This window comes from Haliaeetus leucocephalus, unplaced genomic scaffold (genome assembly GCF_000737465.1).
Source record: "Haliaeetus leucocephalus isolate CR32 unplaced genomic scaffold, Haliaeetus_leucocephalus-4.0 Scaffold0, whole genome shotgun sequence".
Lineage (NCBI taxonomy): Eukaryota > Metazoa > Chordata > Aves > Accipitriformes > Accipitridae > Haliaeetus > Haliaeetus leucocephalus.
In genome coordinates, this window is record NW_010972436.1 from 6,481,825 (window position 1) to 6,501,559 (window position 19,735).

The window sequence follows — 19,735 nt, forward strand, 5'->3', positions numbered from 1 at the left end:
CTCTCCTTGGGATCTTGCCAATAAACACACAATCCAAACTTCCCAAGGTGCTAACTCCACCATCCTTAGTTCCCATCTTTCCAGCAAGGCCAATAAACCAAGAAGTTTCTTGTATAATGTTTGATTATCTGTAACTCAGGTCACTCAAAAGCATTTAGTGAGTTTCCTCAGCATTTACAAATCGCTAAGTATGCTTGACTTAGATGATCAACTTACATTTGTTATTCACATGCAACTTCAAGAATTAGTAGGAGTGTTTCAGTGTGATTCTTCAGTGTGATTCAGACATCTCCTAAGTGCCATGATACTAACAAGAATGCAAAATCTAACATTGAGTCAACTTCAGAAGAGCTGTTGATAGGTTAAATATGCTATTTGAGGTCCTATGCCACATACACAGATGAAAAGCTGGATTTTTAGGTAAAATATTTATTTGCCTACAAAGACTGGCATTAAGGATTCCCTGTCTGTTCTGCAACAGTTGATAGATATTTAAAGCACTGCAGAGAAGCACCGTGGCTGGAGTAGGGCCAGGCCATTGCAAAGAGAAACAAAGGTCGTGGCAGTTAAGTAGGGGACTGATTTGCAACTGTTTCATTTTAAAAATCAGTCATAAGCATCAGATTATATGTCCGCTACCTGATCAAGAGCTTTAAATAATTCAAGACTAAAATAGAACATCTGAAAAGTCCTCTGGGGGAAAAAAAAGTTTGAATGAAAACTGACAGAATTTGTGAATTAAACAGGTAACCATGAAAAGAAAAATAAAGCAGCTTATTTTTTAACTCAGAACTAGCAGTCTTCATTGCAAGTCATTTTATGGAACATAAACCAAATGCATACAACACAAAGCTCTTCCTTCTTGCGTGTATCTCAAGATGGTGTTAAGCCTGGACTTGTCATCTCTGTTGTGGGACTTGCAAGATATTCACTTGATTTCAGACTTGTGAGAGATTTGTAGCTTGCTACTGAAGTAAGAGAGCCACAAAGACCAAGCAATGATGGAGTGTCTTCCTTCCCTGTTAAGAAAATCAAGAATTAAGCTAATAATTTTTACAGCACAAGATGACCTGACCACAAAAAAAAAAAAGAGGGAATAGAAAAAAATGTTTCATCTACACTATTATGAATTACCTATTAGTGCTTCAGCACACGCATACTTCATAAATGCAATTAGGAAGGCACGTAATTTATGCCATACCTTCCCTGTCCAGGCGGTAAAGAGATCCCTACCCATGCACTGCAGGCTGGGCTGTAGTCAGTCTCCTACAGAAGGAGATTCAGAGACTCCGCTGACTACATGGTGAACTGAAGTTACTAACTCAAGCACCAGTTTTAGTTGAGTACATTATGTATAAATGGGAGTGATGCTACTAATACAATATCAGTACCAGAGATGTAATTTTAAATCCCTCAGAAGGGAGTAGAATTAACTGGAATCAGGATATATTTCTTTAAAAATAAACATGTTTTGTTTTTTAAACCTTGGTAATTTGAAGTGCATTAGGCTCCGACCACTGGAAAAAGCCCTACAGTGCAGGAGCAGCAGTGCAAGTATCTGCCGTGTCATCCACATACACTTGACAGTTAATGTGAAACATACCTATAGGTATAAGACTGCATTGGACAATTTCTCTATTTATTTTATGTCTTTCCTTCTCAGAAGATCCATTCAAGTTATTTTGTGACAACTCCGCTAATAAATTACATTATAAAAGAATTTGATCTACAAGCATCTCCCTATTTCATCCTCCTGGCTCACCTGCAGAATAAAAAAGATCACCTTAAACTAGAGATTAAAATGAACGTAAAAAGGTCACAGGCACAAGATTTTATTGATAAACCAGTCTACCAGATTTTTTTTAAATCACACCTATAAAGTAGCATTTCTTAAAATTGCGTCTCCTGTTCCTGACAGAAAAGTTTTATTCTCATGACAAGGATGTCAGAAAAAAATGAAACAACCCAAATCATGCCCTGCCCAATAATTCTTTATTCCCATAAAAACTACCCTTTAAAGACTACATTCAGTTGGAGGACATAAAATACACGAAGAGCAGTGTAACACTGTTTGGGGACAGCCCTTGACTTCAACAAGTGTGCAGCTAAAAATCTGACTACATGAGTGGGCTTAATAGTATTGTGAAAGTTTACTACTTCTAATCTTTTAATTAAAACTGCCATACTGAGAGTTAGACCAGAGGTATTTTAACAGCAGGATCACATACCATCTTATAAAATTATATTAAAGCTTAGGTACTGATGAACTTCAGTAATTTAGAATTGAGATGTTATGATACCTTTAAAGATAGAGTCTTGAAATCAAAACCTTAACTATTATTATCAGTGATTTTGCCACACCTTTATTTACAGAAGATAAAACAAAGCATAACTTCAAATGATTAACATTGCAAAAAACCAGTTGAAAGTAGATCTGCACAAGAAATCTCTTCATAATAGCCATGCTGATTCTATTTCACTTTCTCTAAGCTAACTTGAAATAATTTAGATTTTAAGACTGTTCACAGTTTTAAAAAAAGTTCTAAATTTTACATCCTTGATATTTTAAAACCAAGAAATTTTACAGTTATCAACTACTAAGGCTCTGTATTGTCAAGTCTATTTAAAGTTAACATTTGATGAGGTACAAAAAGGACTTTTATAGCAGTTTGTTCTGTACCCAAAATACTACTATTTCAGAAGTCTTTCAGCATTTTTCTGCTTTTCACAGTCACCCACAAGATGGAGCAGCTCAACTTTGATAAGATTTTGAAAGGGGCTGTGTTTGTGTATATTACATTTATATACAGGCATGGTTCATATCACGTTCCCCTCTCTGTTTTAACAGAAACACTGTCAGGCTGCATCTCCACAGATAAATGTTGAATGCAAGATGTAAGCATGACAGTGGTAGTTGCAAATCTGGTGCCTTTAATCTTTCTTTTAAGAAAGAAAAAAGGAAACTTAAAAAACTCAAAAGATTTAAGTTAGTTATAGCAGAAAGATGACAGAAGATCCTCCTTGTAGCTGAGCTGTCTCTGGTTCCATGATGGAGAAGGAAGATATGCAACGTATCTAAAGCTTAGCTTTAAATACAGCACAAAGTCTTACATTATTGGGGTGCGGGCATCTTCATAAATGCAAACTTATTTGAAGTATAGTCCTTAGGGAAACTGAAACAATTTGCATAACAATGAAAAAATATGCTGTTCAATGTATATTTTGTTCACACTGAAAATTCATCTCACAGGGACTGAAGATCAGAGCTATGAAGAATAAAATAAAATGAAGCCACTAGACTGGCTCTGTACCTTCATTTAATAAGTTCATTCCATCCTGCTTCCCATCCTGTGAGTGACCTGGATCCAGAGAGGACTGAGAAAGACTAACTTCTGCTGAAAGTTGGTCCAGACTTTGAAAACTCTTCCTGCAAACCAAGTAATATTTAATAGTAACATATTTAAAGATCTAACTAGGTATCTTCAATTGTCCTTAAAAAGTCTTCTAAAAAAACCTAGGCAGTTAATCTTTCTTCTCCTAAATACTCTATTTTTTTTGTTTGTTTCCTAAAACACTGTTTTTTCCTAAAGCAATTACTTCCTTTTTTTTAATTAATCCAAAGGAAGGAAATTTTTATGGTGAGATAAACTGATTTTTTTTCTGCCAGCTGATCCTTGTACATTGTAAGAGATAATTCCGATAGAGTACACTTCAGAGTATGCTAAGGGAAAGATAAAATTTTGAGTTTCCCTGTTCCTTTAAAGGTGAATCAAAATAAATATTCAACTTACTCATCCCATTGTTGATTGTGCTTTCTATAGAGTAGAGTGTCCAAGGCAACAGCATTGACATCCAGAGCTCCTGGGGAAGGCCACTGATTGGTGAGGTGAGTAGTTAATTCTTGTCTTGATCTCAAGTCATTATTCTTTAGCACAGTCCTGTGAATACAAAAAGCAGTAAATCTCAGTCTATTAAATGCAGTTCCTTAAGGTACAGGAAGAAAAACAGGGCAAATAGTCCTGACCAAGTTGATGTTCTACTTTGAGTGACCAACAGATTGCAGTTTTCATAAAGCATCTTAAACTGTTCATTTTTTTCTAGGGGAAGCAACTGAGAAATCTACTGAGAAGGATTTAGGAGCAGAAAAAAGTTGAAGTTAGAATCTTTCTGCAAAAGCAATAAAAAAGCAACAGCATTCTAAAGATTCTTTGTGCCAGCATGATGGTAATTAACAGTCCAACTATTTTGCAAACCAGTTATGGGAATGTGATGTCCTTCTCCCCAATATTTTTTTTTTTCAGTTTAAACACACCCCCACAATACTTTTACAGAATGAACTAAAAACCAGACATGTTAATTTCATTATATGCTTCCAGGTGAAGTATAACACGTAGTTATTCTGTTTTCTACCACCTTACAGTTCCTAGTAATTTATGTTTTTAAATTACAGAAAATGGGTTAACTGAGTACCTTACATGTTCAAATTAGTTTTGCATCATATTCCCATGAAGCAGACCAGTTTTCTAAAATTCTGGAAATGAGGAAGCTAATATGCCAATATGGGAAGTCGTCTGCCAGAAGTCAGACAGAAATAAGGAAAGCACATGGTTCTTCAGGCTCCAAGACAAGATCAGCCTTTTTCAAATTGTACAACCTACCCTTATACTGCTGTAGAACAACTCTAGAAACAAAACTCATATTGCTTGTTAACCCATAACTCCTCCAATCCATGAAATACTAGGCAATAGTAGAATGCTGCTTTACAACAAGTTTGACTATCTGTGGCCTGAAGCAAATAGCTAATGTTACATATCTCCATACCGAATGTACTCAGGAGTTCAAAGCTAAATGCTATGTTGTTATCTGAAATGCCAAACTGCATAGCAAATTAACTATTCATGGTGCACATACATTTATGTGAATTCACAAATAATGTTGTCAACAGGTCTGTTTTTACAATGCAGTTTTTATTCCGGTGGTATCTGAAGTGGTATCTGACATTAGACAAGAACCTCAGTAAGGGCACATAACACCAACCAAAGAGCCAAAATTTCCCATATAACAAGGTAAGACAATAGCAAGTTCAGTAAGGATTTTTTAGTAGCTGAGTTTGAGAGAGGAGACAGATGCACAGCAATTTTGCAAGAGAAGGTGGTAAAGCACCACAGCAAGCAAAACTATTTTCAAGAAACTTTTCTCAAGATGATGAATTTCCCCAGCGTTCATGCAAGTAGACAATCAACTTTTCTACCCTGGGATCTCCCCCCTCACCCTCCTCTCTGAGGGGTCTATACCACTTTGATAACCCAAAGCTCTCAATAATTTCAAATATCTTGAATGGTATTCACTTCCCCAGGTAACTCCCCTAATCCCATGGAGTACATTGAGCATTAAACAGGTCTGTTAAAGGCTTGTTGATTTGAGGAAACTGAAACAGTGACCTAGCATGTTCTTATGAGGTTAGCCAGTTAGACTACATCACCTCCTTATTCAGAAGGACTTCTTGTATGTTTTCATAGAAGTTTTGTAACAGGACACAGTTAGCAAATATGCACACAGTAACTAAATGCAAATTCATACACATAACACACACGTGTAAATTCCCATTTGGACAACTCCTGTATGTTATCACCACACAACTCAGCAGCAGTGTTAAGTTATTATTAAACAAACATGCTGAGCAAAGGTGACAAAACCACACATCTACACATAAGTTGCTAATAGTGGAATTTTGGCACTTTACATAGGTTTCTATATTGAGGCTTTTTCCACAAATCTTTATGCTATAGTAACCTGAAATGTAACCCTTTCTGTGTGGACAAAGAAATTCTGCAGCAAAGACTAGCCAAACTGCTCCAGGGATTTTAGCATAACAACATTTAAAGACAGTTCCAGTAGATCACTACTTAAACCACTCCACCATGCTCAGGAAGAAAACCAGGTGTCAGGTAGGATACAGAAGTGACTATTTTCCTCTTAAAACTTTTACACTTTTATTTTGAATCTTTAAAAATATGTAAAAATAACTTTGAATATATAAAATCAGTCCAAACACAGTATTCAGTATATATGAAACAGTAGTATAGACAATAGGAAGTTAGACAAAATATACCAGCAGGTGCTGGTAGTTACCACCTATTTTTTCAGCCTTGTAGATTATCTAGCTGTTTGCTCTTTCGCAGCCATTTTTAAAGTATCATGAGATTCCACTGCAGCAAAGACTTATTAAAGGCACTGCTTGCAAACAGCAATTCTCTCAAGATAAACAAAGGCAGTATCAATTTATGCATATTAACCAGACTTATTTTAAGAGTCAAAGTATTAAACTGCACAGAATCATAGAATCATTTAGGTTGGAAAAGACCCTTAAGGTCACTGAGTCCAACCGTAAACCTAGCACTGCCAAGTCCACCACTAAACCATGTCCCTAAGCGCCGTGTCTATGCAACATACATCATCCTCAAACTCTTAATCACCGTAAGGCAAAAATTATACTGCTACAAATATTCAAAAATGTGAAGAGGAAGAGAAACGGGAGACAGAAGCATCTACTATAGAAATGAGTTAAAAAGGAAGGAAATGTCATCATGTTTTAATGAAAAACACAGACAAATTTCAAAACAATGTGAAAAAATGCTGCACAAGATTATTGAGTGCTGTCCTGCTCTTGGTCAGACAAGATGAGCTCTTTCTAGAAGTTAAGAGCTCTCAAAAGACAACAATTTATTTTATCCAAGGCAGGTTGAATTTCTATGGTAGCACTCTTGTTCCTCAGAATGCAAACTTTGTAACTAGTGCTGGGCAACTCTAGGCTGCAATACTGCAAGGTTTGAAGTAGGACTTAATGATCACAATGAGTGCAATGAAGATTTCCTCTGTGTTTACTGTCAGGCTGTTTAACCAAAAGAAGAATATTACTATTAAAACTTATTTATCTGCTAGTATAGGAAAGTAAGTTTGGCATATAAAAGCTTTCAGAAGAAAAATTAGAATAAAATATTCATAGAGCAAAACTAAGAACTGAAGAATTGCTAGAGAGGTACAAATGGCAAATAGGGGTATTTGTGAAATTTACACATTTCACAAAATATTAAAAAAAAATATAAAATGAATATTTTCTGTTATTTACACACATAAAAAAAGGAACTACTGAACACTTTGGGCCTTGACTGGGAAATATTTCAAAAGTGTTACCAAAAGTTCACATAAAAATAAAGTAGTATCTAAGCTTCTGTATAAAATGCTGGTCTGTAGTAAAACATACTGAACTGGAATGGCCTATGTACAAACAGATTTTATTCTATTTCTTCTGTTCCCAAGAATGAACCGCTGGCAAGAAACACGAATGCCTGTAGACTAAGACTAAAAGCTTAGAATTTATGAAGGATATTACCTCATAACTTATAAGGAACAAAATCCATAATACATCATAAGCATAACACTGAAGTATGCCGTTCTATTTTTAAATAAAACTCAATAAAATATTGTTGTATTGGTTTTGTAGCTGTGATGATATAAGGATGATTCAAAATAAGGCTTGTAGACAATACATTAAGCCATTTAATACAGGAGTAAAAGCAAGGACATTCCAAAAAGGGAAGAGGAAAAGAGAGACAAAAGAGTTTATTATAGAGAGAAGTTAAAAAGGAAGGAAATACGACCCAAGTTTGAGTGAAAACAATCAAATGAGCATACACAACAAGCTGTTAACTCCCTTTCTTCAGACTGGAAATAGAAAACTTGAAAGCCAAAAAGAAGATAAAAACAATGGCTTTTACATGTAATAATCTCAGGAAGGTAGTTGGTACATGGAGAATACAGTGGATATTAATAAGAGATTGTATGATTATTTTCTGAATGAAAGGCAGGCAGCATGTGAGTTATGGCTTAATAGGGTATCCTGGACTAACACAGTGAAACTGCAGAGTGCAGAAAGTTTTGTGTAGAGTATGGAGAATATTTAAGAATTTATTATGAGAGCAAGGGGGGTTAAACTAATTTATGGTACATCACCTAATCTAGGCATGAAAAAAATTCTTGGTTGTCTGAAAGCCTGTGAACTTTTCCCCCCCATCCACTAACTGGTATCTTCTCTACCTACAATCATTTCCATCTCTTTATAATCACATTGGCAAAAAGTAGCAGAAGCTCTCTTTTGTAATATGCAGAAAGAAAACAATTATTTTTCGTGCTCTGAGCAGTCCTCACCCCAACAAGTATTTTTATAAGATACATTCATACCATGTTTAAAGTTCTTAAAAACATTACAAAAAAATCAAGAAATAGCGAAGAGATGGCAGGCAGAGAGAGAATATTTCTAATTCCTTTGGAAGTAATTGCTGAATTGCTATTTTCATACTGAAAAGTGGTAAAGCAAACCCTGCAAAATGCTTGTTGGGATTTATTACATGAGAGAGGCATTGGTGACAGTGGGGACAGAACGTATTTTCAAAAAAATAGCTTTTAAAATGTCAAATACCCTTTGTATTACTTCATGACATAGATTTTTCCATAACACATGTATATAAGAGAAATATAATATACACAGTCTCACCATGTAAGCCCAGGATACCCTGTTTAAGTTATGACATTTAAATTGTGGTGGTTTTTTTTTCTTTTTTTAATGGCTACAAAAAAAAAAGAAAAACTCCATACAAATTCAAAATACTACTGCAACTAATAATTTGTTAGGAAAAACAAGCAGCAGAATAGAGGAGAACATCATCTTAATGCTAGAATACATCATTAAAAACTAACAAATATTTGGCTTACTTTTATATTTTTTGTTCTCTACATCAGGAACCGCTGTTTAAATTAAGCTCCCTTAGAAAACAAACAAAAGTATTCAGTAAAAACATCCTGCTAATAAATTCCTGCCTATTACAAAAGAATACTGATGATTCATTAACTAATCAACACTAACATACTCCCAAGTTAGAAATAAGTGTCTGCTTGAAGTGCACATACATATGCTCCCTCCAGGCCTGTAAATTTACTTACTTTTATTCAAGAATAACAACAACAGCCAGAGTATTAACATCAGGTTTATACAGCTATTCACAGAAACGTCTCTGCGTGCGTTTGACTTTCAGTCCTTTAATTGTGTATTTAAGAAGTAGGGAAAACTGAGATTAGTGAAGTCTTCTAATAAACATCATACTCCACTAGTATTCACTGGCCCTGTCTTTGTCAGGCACTCTTCAGAATATTTACTTGCTGATTTCCTCAACTTTTATTATTTTGAGATGTTTATTTCATGATTTATTATTTTGAGATTATTTATTAAACACAAGCAGAATATCATTTTGTATGGTACACATTTAATAATAAAATGCAATTGACAAATTACTGCTCATTTCCATCGCTGCTCCACAGTATGCTGCCCTTTCAGTTGTTCTGGTACAATCACATACGAGCCACTCTGAAAATTGATCATCCAAATGGTCAATTTTTTAATTTTTAATTTTTTTTGAAGCAGCTTTTTTTTTTAAAAAATTAATGCATAAGGTAACTTCACAAACAGTTCTGTTTGCACTACCATCACTTTTGGCAGCTCAGCTACCTCTCAAAAGGATAAGAAATTACTCCTTTGAATTAATACATCTAAGACTTCTGCATCTTGAAAGTGTGACCCGACTTGATTCACCCATTCATAGTGGAGGATGGGGACAAAAGACGACATGTACGTGGGGTTCCTCCATGCAAAACACAAATGATATAAAAAGGTGATTATCTTTGGTCACTTACTATACTGTACTATATTACCTCTGGGAATTTAAAAATAAATAATAAAAATTAATCTCAAGTTTAGCCCAAGCTAATACAGAAAACCCTTATCTTGGTAACCACATAAAATTTCTGGTCTTATTTCAGCTAGACTGGATTTCCAATTTCCCTGAGATCAAATCCAGATTCATGCCATTGGAAGCCTATTCTGAAAGACCCATTTACACAGATTTTTTTGTTTAATAAACAAAAAGTCAGTTCTGTTTCCAATTATACCTATGAAAAACCAGTAATTTCTTACCTGCAAGTTTAATTTCTCCAAATCCAGAAAATGCCAGTCCAGTTGGCAATTTGCCCTCCTACCAGCAGATGAAGACAGGAAATAAACCAAACAGACTAATTCCCTAAGAAAGGGAATTATATCAGATGAGTGCTCCAGTTCAAGAACTACCTGAGTAGTGAAAAGTAAAAGTGAAAATAAAAGCTTAAAAAAATAAAAACATTTGAATAAGAAAGAACAAGCTTTAAAAACCTTTATTTAGGACAGGAAATATGGAATGCAAACTCAAATTAATAGCATACATGAATATAACTAAAATCTGTAAGAGCAACTCTAAAATAAAAGGGAACTCTCAGATTGTCAGTACTGTAGCAAGACAGTGAGCTGTCTGGACTGGTATGTCATTGGACTTTGAGAAATTAGATCAGCAGGTATGAAAATGAGTTACTTACCAGTAGATTTTGATGCTGCAATATATCACCTCTCTCAGACTTGTGCCCTGTGCACAGATACAGTATTCCCCAAATTAGATGCCAGAGCAGTTAGATCCCAGCAGACTTTCTAATTGCAGCCGCTGTAGTGAAAAAAAGCAGGCATGTCCTACTGCACCACATTTTCTTACTCTTTCTGAGTGGCCAACAGATCTTTGTGTGTCACAGCAACGGTACTAGTTGTGCCACAGAACAGATACCCTTGAAGCTTCTTCAGCAATCCTTTTAGTCCTCCTTAATTACCTCCTAGAAATTTTGAAATATATCCTCCAGTAGTAAAATTACTGTGATCAATTTTATACAGCCTTTGATTTCCTTGATCTTTGGAGTAACTTTGATAAGCTTATATTGGCAGAAGTACCAGCAGCTTGACTCTTGAGTTCTAGTCTAATTACGGTGGAGATTTTATTTCAGAATACCGACATCCAGAATGGATCAAACCACACTATAGTATGTTAACTTTGCGTGTACTCATTAAAATACTACTGCAGTGCACAACTGACACTCTTCATGTCCTTGGACAAATAACCAGGCCTGATTCCTTTGGAGGAAGATAGCAGGCACAATGAAGCCAGTTTCCCCAGAGAGTGGGTCTTGACTGAAAACAAGAAAAATACTGAACTTTGCTAGCAACCAAACTATTAAGAAGTAAAGAGCAGCTTTTAATTCAATTCTTCAACTATCAGGTCCTTTCTGCTGGAAAATGGAGGACTCTTAGCAAACAGCTTTTTTTGACAGATTATCAAATTTGCCATTAGTAAACATCCTCTCAAACTGAGCTTGTCATTCAAGGATATTTTTTTTTCCATGTCAGTCTGTAAATACAAATTATCTGTGTATAGCTGAACTTTTAAAAGAACATTTTTATGGGGGTGGGGGGAGAAAATCAAGATCTTCCTTCAGAATGGATCAGGAAAACTTCACCAGAAACAGTGGTCTTCTCAGTAATTTTTTGCCATTTTAACATGCTTCTTCCCTTGGGTTCAGTAAAAAGAGCAGTATCAACCACAAACTGGTTGGGTAAACTTTGGGTTGACAGAACAACCACTCTTTTAAACTTCCACTCACATATTAAGCCAGCAAGAGTTTCAGCAGAGATATCCAACATTATAACTGTAAGACGGAGCTTTTGCATAGAAAAGTATTTGCCAAAACCAGCATAAGCTCCTTCAGAATGCCATTCTTCTAATTACAAAAGAGCAAATATGGCAATGTTGACTTACTTGGAAAGCTAGAAGACCATATTGGTTTAAAAAAAAAAAAAAAAAAAGGGGGGGGGGGGCAAAAGGAAAAAAAAAAAAGCGGCAGCAAGATGTGAGTCATGTAAGTTCTTCCTGGTAGCTGAATGCAAATTAATACAACTACCAAACTATCCAAACAGTAAGATTGAGCTTCAAAGTCTAAGACAATTGCAGAATGAAAAAAATGCAGGACAAAAATCTGATCTGAGGCGGGGGGGGGAACAAACAAAAAACCACACACACAGGGAAAAGAACAGCAGAAATGGAAAAACAGGAAGGGAAAACAGGTGGCAAATAAAAAATTTTGCCAAATCTAATTTGAGTTATAATTTGGGTAACAAAATACTGTAAATTTTATTATGTTGAGTGGTTGCATAAGAATATCTCAATGACAAACAGAAAAATCACCAATCTAAATCTCAACCACTTGCTATCCAAACAGAAAGGCAGCTAATAAAAGCTTATTGCTCAAGAAATCAGCTGCTCCTTACAAAAATGAGTATTTTTCACTCTGGAGTCAGCCAGCATTTTGCTGTACATATACCAACACATCTTGTCCTTGAAGACACCAATAACTTTAAGAGCTTTTAACTTTTTTAAAATTTCAGGTTTATTTTAATATAAACCTTTTAAACCACCTTTTAAAAAAGTTCAGAATGAGATACTAAAATAATGAGGGTTTATAAATAAATCCCTCCCTACCTACTGCATCTTGCAGAGTAAATCCTTTCCTTCAGACTGCTATCAATCCAGAAACTTTTGGCTTCCCGCTGCTGTCTATCCACTCCTTTGTATAACGTAAGTATCATATTGCAGCAAACTTCAAAAGAATTCCACAAAACCAAAATCCAAATCACTGCCTAAACAAAACAGTTTTAACATCTGCCAAAATAGGCAATATTTTTTCTACACCATTTAAAAAAAAAAGTACAGACAAGTTGAGAAAAGGAGCTGAAAACAGACCAGATTGGAATTCTAAGGATTTAAAACTGCTGCTGCAAACTTGAGGGAGACAGAGGACATACAGGAAGCATTACAAATAAAAGTGTGGCTAATGTGAATTATGGTTTGATAGCAAGGATCCATGAAAGCTTTAAAAGGAAAGAAGGATTAGCATTCTCAGTTTTGACATTCTAGGAAAGAAATTCGCCAAGAAGATCAAAGATTAAATTTTAATCTCCCACTTCCTTTCAGTGAGAAAATAAAGCAGCTACAACAAATTGGATTTACTGTACTTACACAGCTGAGGAATTCTGTTTCTTTAAAAAAAAAAAAAAAAAAAGTCTTACAAGAGGACTATCTGAAGATGAAGGCAAGAGTGCTAAAAAATTGATCCAGCTTTCCTTTTTCTCCAGATGATTTAGTTTTTGAGCAAGGATTTCAAAGCCAGGCAACCCACATTTAAAGTTTTACTCACAAGGAGACACAAAACACAGGCTAAATTTCAAAATTTCAAAGCCTTTGCTCAGACCCTTCTGCTTATGTTTCCTTGGACAAGCTTTTCTCTGCTTTGTCCCTGACAGCACAGTTATAACCTACATCCTCTACAGCTTTGTGACTTCACCTGTGACCCTCCCTTGCCTGCTCTTGGACGAAGTATTTGTGGCAGTGCTCTGAAGGCTCTAGAGCATTTACAAACAGAATCTTGACAAAGCAAGGAAAAGCACAGATACTATTTTCCTAAGGAAGTTTTTTCAATCAAAGGGGCATCATCAATCTTTGGAAAGGAATCATCTTTGCTATAAAGAATACAGTAAAGCTTCCTTTAAATACTCCATAATAGATCTGACAGGACATGGTGTATTTGAAACAGAGAAGCTTATTTTGCCTGAACTTAAACATGTATGAATTTACTCTGGCATGCTGCTCTCACAGAACTATTGTGGCTATGTTCAGGTGCTGCCAAGAATGAGCTGATGGACTTCTCTGAAAGGCAGGATGCATTAGCCTGAGCTCAGTGCCATGATAACACAGGGAAAAATAGGTATGTGGACAGAGTACTCCAACAGTCAGTGCCTAGAAAAGAGTGAAGCACAAGTTACAGGCTATGTACAACTCAGGAGTGGAAACATACACAGAACATTTACGGTAATTAAAGAGCATCACTGAAACAAACAGGTCTCTGAGGGTTGCAACTAAACTGTCATCTCTTGTCTTTAAAAAAACATTTGTATTATCCAGATAGGAACTGCAGTATTCCTGGATCTATCAGACAACTATATTAAAATATTAAGAATAGAGTACAAGCACTGTTTGGGCCTTGAAAAGACTGACCAATTCTGAAGTAACAGCCAGACAAATTAAACAAATCTAGCTTTAACACTTGCTAAAATATACAAAATATTCTTAATTATACAGACAAGCTTAATACAATGTAAGATGTGAGTGTCCCTACAATTTAACTTGAGTCTTATCTGTGCCATAACCAAAGACAGAATTCCAAACACTGAAGAGTTTTCTTGACTTTCCTTCCCTCCACATGGCCCTCCACAAAACGTCAGAACAAGACAGGGATATAGGAAGTAACAGCAGAGGGAGATAAAAACCAGAGCAGTATAAAATATAGCATAGCCACTGAATCCAAGAAATACATTTTCAATACATGTGATAAATTAAAAAAAAAAAAATTTAAAATATTGCACCAGTTGAGACAAAGGGGCTGTATCATCTTACACAAGGCACACCAGCCTGAAAACCTGAAAAATACCTTAGGAGGAAACCCATGTGGGGAAACATTATGCAAATCAGTATTGTCATTTCAACAAAAATCACAGCAGAAGAAAAAAAATTTAAAGCATTTTAAGTTGAGGGTTTTTTTGCCTTTGTATACAATGCTTTCCTTATTCCTTATCACTTTACTTAAAAATATTTTTTTGTTAAAGTGATTAGCTTTTATAACATCAGTGAGTCACTATGCAGGAGATGAGCCACTATTCAGGAAATTGATGGAATCTCTCTTGTAATCATACATCAATATTTAACATATATAAATATCAATTTCAGATGCAGAATCTGAACTTCAAAGATCAGCAGAGTTTGCCTTAGACACACACAGTGTGTAAGCCAAAAGAAAGACTAAGAATCACCCTAAGAGGGAAAAAATTGTGTTTAAGCCGAGATAAAGAGTTTTAATGCAATGATGTTGTGGGCAAAAAGTTCCAATTTTGCCCAGTCACTTCTTTGACTGGGTAACTAGTCCTTCAAGGCAGTGGTCTCCAAAGTGTGGTGTGCAAGACAAACTTTTGGGGTACAGGAAGAAAATACTTTTTGTACTGTTAATAAATGAAAAAAAAAAAAGTGTTTATTTCATCTTTATCTCATCCTTTTTCATTTCTATTTTGTGTATGTTTTATAATGTACATCATATATTAGTACAGTAGTACATGTATATAATTTATAAATAAATAAATATACCTATCTTAGAGGGGTGTGCTCAGAATTTTTGTACTGATGGGGTACACAATCAAATGTCTCTCTGCTCCAAGAGACATTCAACACTTCTTTGCAGGATCTTAGAGGAGGAAGAAATAGCTGCCTCTGTGAATTCTGAATACTCCAGGATACAGTTCCTTGATGATCTGGGATCCCTCTCCCATCACATTTTGAATGTTACGGAATTCAAACTGTTTTCTTCAGTTATACATGCCATGGATCACAGGCTTCTCTTGGCTGTCCTCCTGTGAGCTGTTATTTTTAAGCACTTTAAGGCCTTAAGAACTGCTCCACCCTCACTATAAAAATACACTATTTCTATAGAAGAGTGGAGCCAAAAGTACTGTTCTCTAGTGTTCAACCACAACAAGTCCCAGGCAAAAACATGTCCCAGTGATGGCAAACACTTCTGAAGAACGCAAATGAAAGTCAGAATACGCCTCATCATTATTACAATTGACACATATCACTAGGCAATCACTTCATCTGGAGATGCTAAAAGGGTGGTAGAAGAGCAAGCTGTTCTTAGAATAGAACAGAATAGTTCCAGTTGGAAGAGACTTAAAACGATGATCTAGTCCAACTGCCTGATCACTTCAGGGCTGATCAAAAGTTATAGCGTATTATTAAGGGCATTGTCCAAATGCCTCTTAAACACTGACAGGTATGGGGCATTGATCACCTCTCTAGAAAGCCTGTTCAAGTGTTTGACCACCCTCTTGGTACAGAAATGTTTCCTAATATCTAGTCTGATCCTTCTTCTTGATCAGCTGTGCATTAGTTTAAATGTGTCTGACTGATGATCAGGTGGTCTACTGCAGTTTCACTTAACTTGATTTGCCATCAGATACCTGCCAACAACATGAGACATCCAGTCCCCAGATGGATAAGCATATTACGAAGAAATCCAATTAAGTTGAGAGACACAAAAAAAATGTTATTCCTTTGTGAAGAACTAATTTGATACATTTTCAGCTTCACTATTTTCCAGATATTGGATTCATGAGATCCATGAAATGGCTTTTAACTAAATTGAAAACTGTGTCGTTCATTGCAGTTTGGATACTCAAGTGTGTGAGACAAAGTTAAGAAAACTGAAAATTGTAGAACATTGTTTTGCATAGCAGCTGTAAAATAAAAATTACTTCCAGGTTTCTCCAATCTCCTATCTCCATATTTATTTCATGCTTTACAGCAAACTGCCTTATTAAGTGTGAACATGGAAAAGTTTATCTGTAGGTAAACTAATTTATAACCTGAAGGCCTTGTTGATCACTAGTGTTACCTGGTTTCGAAGTCAGCAACAATAACAATGTATACTGTCATGAAAGTCAGATCTCTATTCCCCATGCCCCTCCTTTTTTGGGGGGGGGGGGGGGGGGGAGGGGGGGCGAGTAGGGAAGGCAGACCAGACATAAACTTGGATTCTGCCCAGATCCATTGAGAATATATGTAAAACATTTTGACTTGCATGCCTGTGAAATACCATTTTGGAAACATCAACAAATACCCAACTGAAATATGCAGTGGTAGAACTTGCTACCTTAACAACAACAGCCAGTGGAATAGAAAAGCATCATTAAAAAGAAAATATAGAATGTTTATTTATAATAGTTTCCATTACACAGCAAATGATCCTAAATCGGATCTCAAAGTGTTTTACAAACAGTAATATAGTATGTCTCAGGCAGAATTACAATCCCAAACTTGCTCTTACCTGCTGATAAAGAATTCAAAAAGATTATAGCGTACATTCACTACTTCAAAATGCTACAAATGGTAGGGGAGCAAAACACTAAGATTTGGGATTACGTGAACACCATTCTAAAACAGCTGGACCATAAAAAGCAATTGGCCAAAACTCATGCCTCATTGCAGACACATTAATGATACAGCATATTCTGCTGCCAGGTTAGAATAAAAAACATAAGAATGGGAAAAAAAAGAAAAGAGAAAAAGGAGAGAGGAGGGGAGGAGAGAGGAGGGAGAATGATTACAAGATGTTAATTATGACTGGCGTTGACCATCAGAAACCTGCTAAGAATAGTTCTTCCCTTCCTTCACCCCCAATAAGGAACTATGAGTTCCTAACACACTTTAAGAAGAGTTCATCTGACAGTCATGCTAAACTCACAGAAATAACAATGCAAAATTATACCTCTCTCTCTCCAAATATCTAGTGTAGTCCAGGTTCCTGACTGCAGTGTCTCACAAACAGCTATACAAGAACACACTGTCAAGATACAACAGAAACTGCTCCACAATTTGAGCCTTTACGTAAGAAAGCCAGCAAACAAAAATCAAATGCCAAAGACTGAGATCTTTAGACTAGTTTGACTGCATATAGCTCAGCTAAAAATTAACAGCAGGTCTGAACATTCAAAATTTCCAAGTATCAGAGTGGGTTTAAATGAGCTTACACCTTCCCCGCACCTCCCCCAAATAATCAGGGAGGCCAAAGAATTATAACATGAATCATTAGCTATATCAGCAAGTTCAGAAAAAGAACTCAAGAACAGGTATCTCAAAAGCTGACAGGCAATCAGAAAAAGAAAAAAAAGAAAAGACTCAGAAAAACATCTTTTTTTTCCCCTCAACTCTGAAATTGGCATAAATAAAACGCAAATGCTGTATTCCTGAGGATTTTCATAAAATCCATTTCAAGCACTGGCAATAAAATTACCTACCACAAGACAGTGAGAGAGGAAAGGAAAAAAAAAAAAAAGACAATACAAACCAAAATGACTTTGTTTACAAGCTAGAAGTACTTTTTACTGCATAGAAAAGACCCTTCTGGGTGGTGACTCTGTCAGACATTAGGCAGAGGGAACCAAAGTACCCCAAAGCCATCTTTATATTCTCTTCATCCTGTATTGTTTCAAAGGCCACAGATTACTTCCACTTTACTTCAGGGCTCAGACACAAACAAATTACTCCAGATATAAGGTAAAATAATTTATCTTGTATCTGTTATGAACAGATCAGAACATACAATTACCACAGATGCATACTATAGCAGTCTTGTGGCAATTTATCACCACACAGAGAGTCTTCCATCTATCTGGGTCTTTAAACATTACCAGGGAGTGTCTCTGCAAAAGGACAGTACCTCCCTACTCAACAGACAGGGCTGGGTAGATAAACTATATTTACCACATTAGGAGTCATACATGCTGTTAAAAAATTAAGCCTTCTCCTGTTGTTTTAGCATTTTACCTTGCATTGGAGAAAAGGTGAGTAGCAAACTGTTTCATCAGTTTGAAGATTTTTAGGACTACCAGATGAAATTCTACTGTGTCTGAGCCACAAGCAAATAAAATGGAATCTATACAAAGAAAATAAATATTTCTTTATCCTTTCCTGCCTAACATTTTAAAAACAGTATTCAAAAGGAAGCTGCTTCCAATATTTTTTTAAAGGGTAGCCTTAAAGCTGGAAGTAATAAAATATAAAGAACATTTTATAAAAATTTGTTAAAAATTTAAGCAATTTAAGTTTACTGTAAGCTATTTCAGGTTAAAAAAAATTAATCTCAGAATTATTCTGTCTTACACTACTGCAGTTTTAAGGGGAGACATTTCTGAGTATAAGACATGTCAAAAGAAGCAGCTAAAATACATCAATTTCTTTAAGAAGTTTGACTCACTTCCACATGACCAGAAGTTCTTCATATTATACTTAAATACGTTAAATAATTTAAGTAATACTGCTCTAACAACGTTTCTCCATTATACTAACTTACAACTGGTCTTGCAGTTCCACAATGATATATTCCAGCTGTTCCTTCTCCATTTTATGGGCTAGATCCATATCTTCAATTCTTTGTAACAGCAGTTTATTCTGCGAGACAGATTCAGATAGCTGGTTTTCTCTGAGTCGTACCAATTCTTCAAGGTAACCCTGGAAATATAAGTGTTAGAAAGCTTTAAAGAACACACTATCAAAAAAACTTTTCATTATGCATGTTCACATTTTTCTGGTTTAAGATGTACACAGTTCTACTTTGGTTTTGTTGTAGGGTTTTTTATTTATTTATTTTTTAACAGACTAGTAAATTGACTGAAGATTAGTATGATGTTTCTTAGTAGTATCAAGAAAATCATGCACTTATTTATATTCCTGCAGAGGAATAGAATAAAGGATAAAACAATGAGACAGGAACGCCACCAGCATGAAACACTAATTCATTTTTCGAAAACAACATAGAACAGTCACTAGTACAAGAAAAAGATCAGAACTCTGTAACTTAACAGATGCAGGATGCTAGATATTGTGTAAGAAGGACAAGAGTAGAATGCATCTATATGGAACTGTATAGTTAGTGAAAGGGAGCCAGAATTATTTAAAAAAAATTCCCAAAATACCACATCACACATTAAAATGACAAAGAAGAATGTTATTGAAATAAATATTCACCTACATTAAAGCATAAGGTAGGACAACTGGTGAAGGTCACTTCTTTTAGTAACATTGAACATGTACAGCTGGAATGTGCATGTGCATTTATGTCATAGTTTTTCCATACTATAAAAGATATGGGGCAGTACTAATCACACTCCAACTAC

At 35.5% G+C, this 19,735-nt stretch overlaps 1 protein-coding gene across 1 annotated transcript in view; it reads right to left on the bottom strand.

The window, feature by feature from the left end:
- Positions 1 to 561: 561 nt before the first annotated feature.
- RUNDC3B (RUN domain containing 3B) overlaps positions 562 to 19,735 on the bottom strand; it is a 46,292-nt gene continuing 27,118 nt past the window's right edge. The window contains exons 8-11 of the mRNA XM_010562668.1: positions 18,913 to 19,070; positions 3,792 to 3,938; positions 3,312 to 3,427; positions 562 to 1,019 (exon numbers count right to left, since the gene is read on the bottom strand). Coding sequence (XP_010560970.1) covers positions 874 to 1,019; positions 3,312 to 3,427; positions 3,792 to 3,938; positions 18,913 to 19,070 — 567 coding nt within the window. The 3' untranslated portion in view covers positions 562 to 873. The remainder of the gene's footprint in view (positions 1,020 to 3,311; positions 3,428 to 3,791; positions 3,939 to 18,912; positions 19,071 to 19,735) is intronic.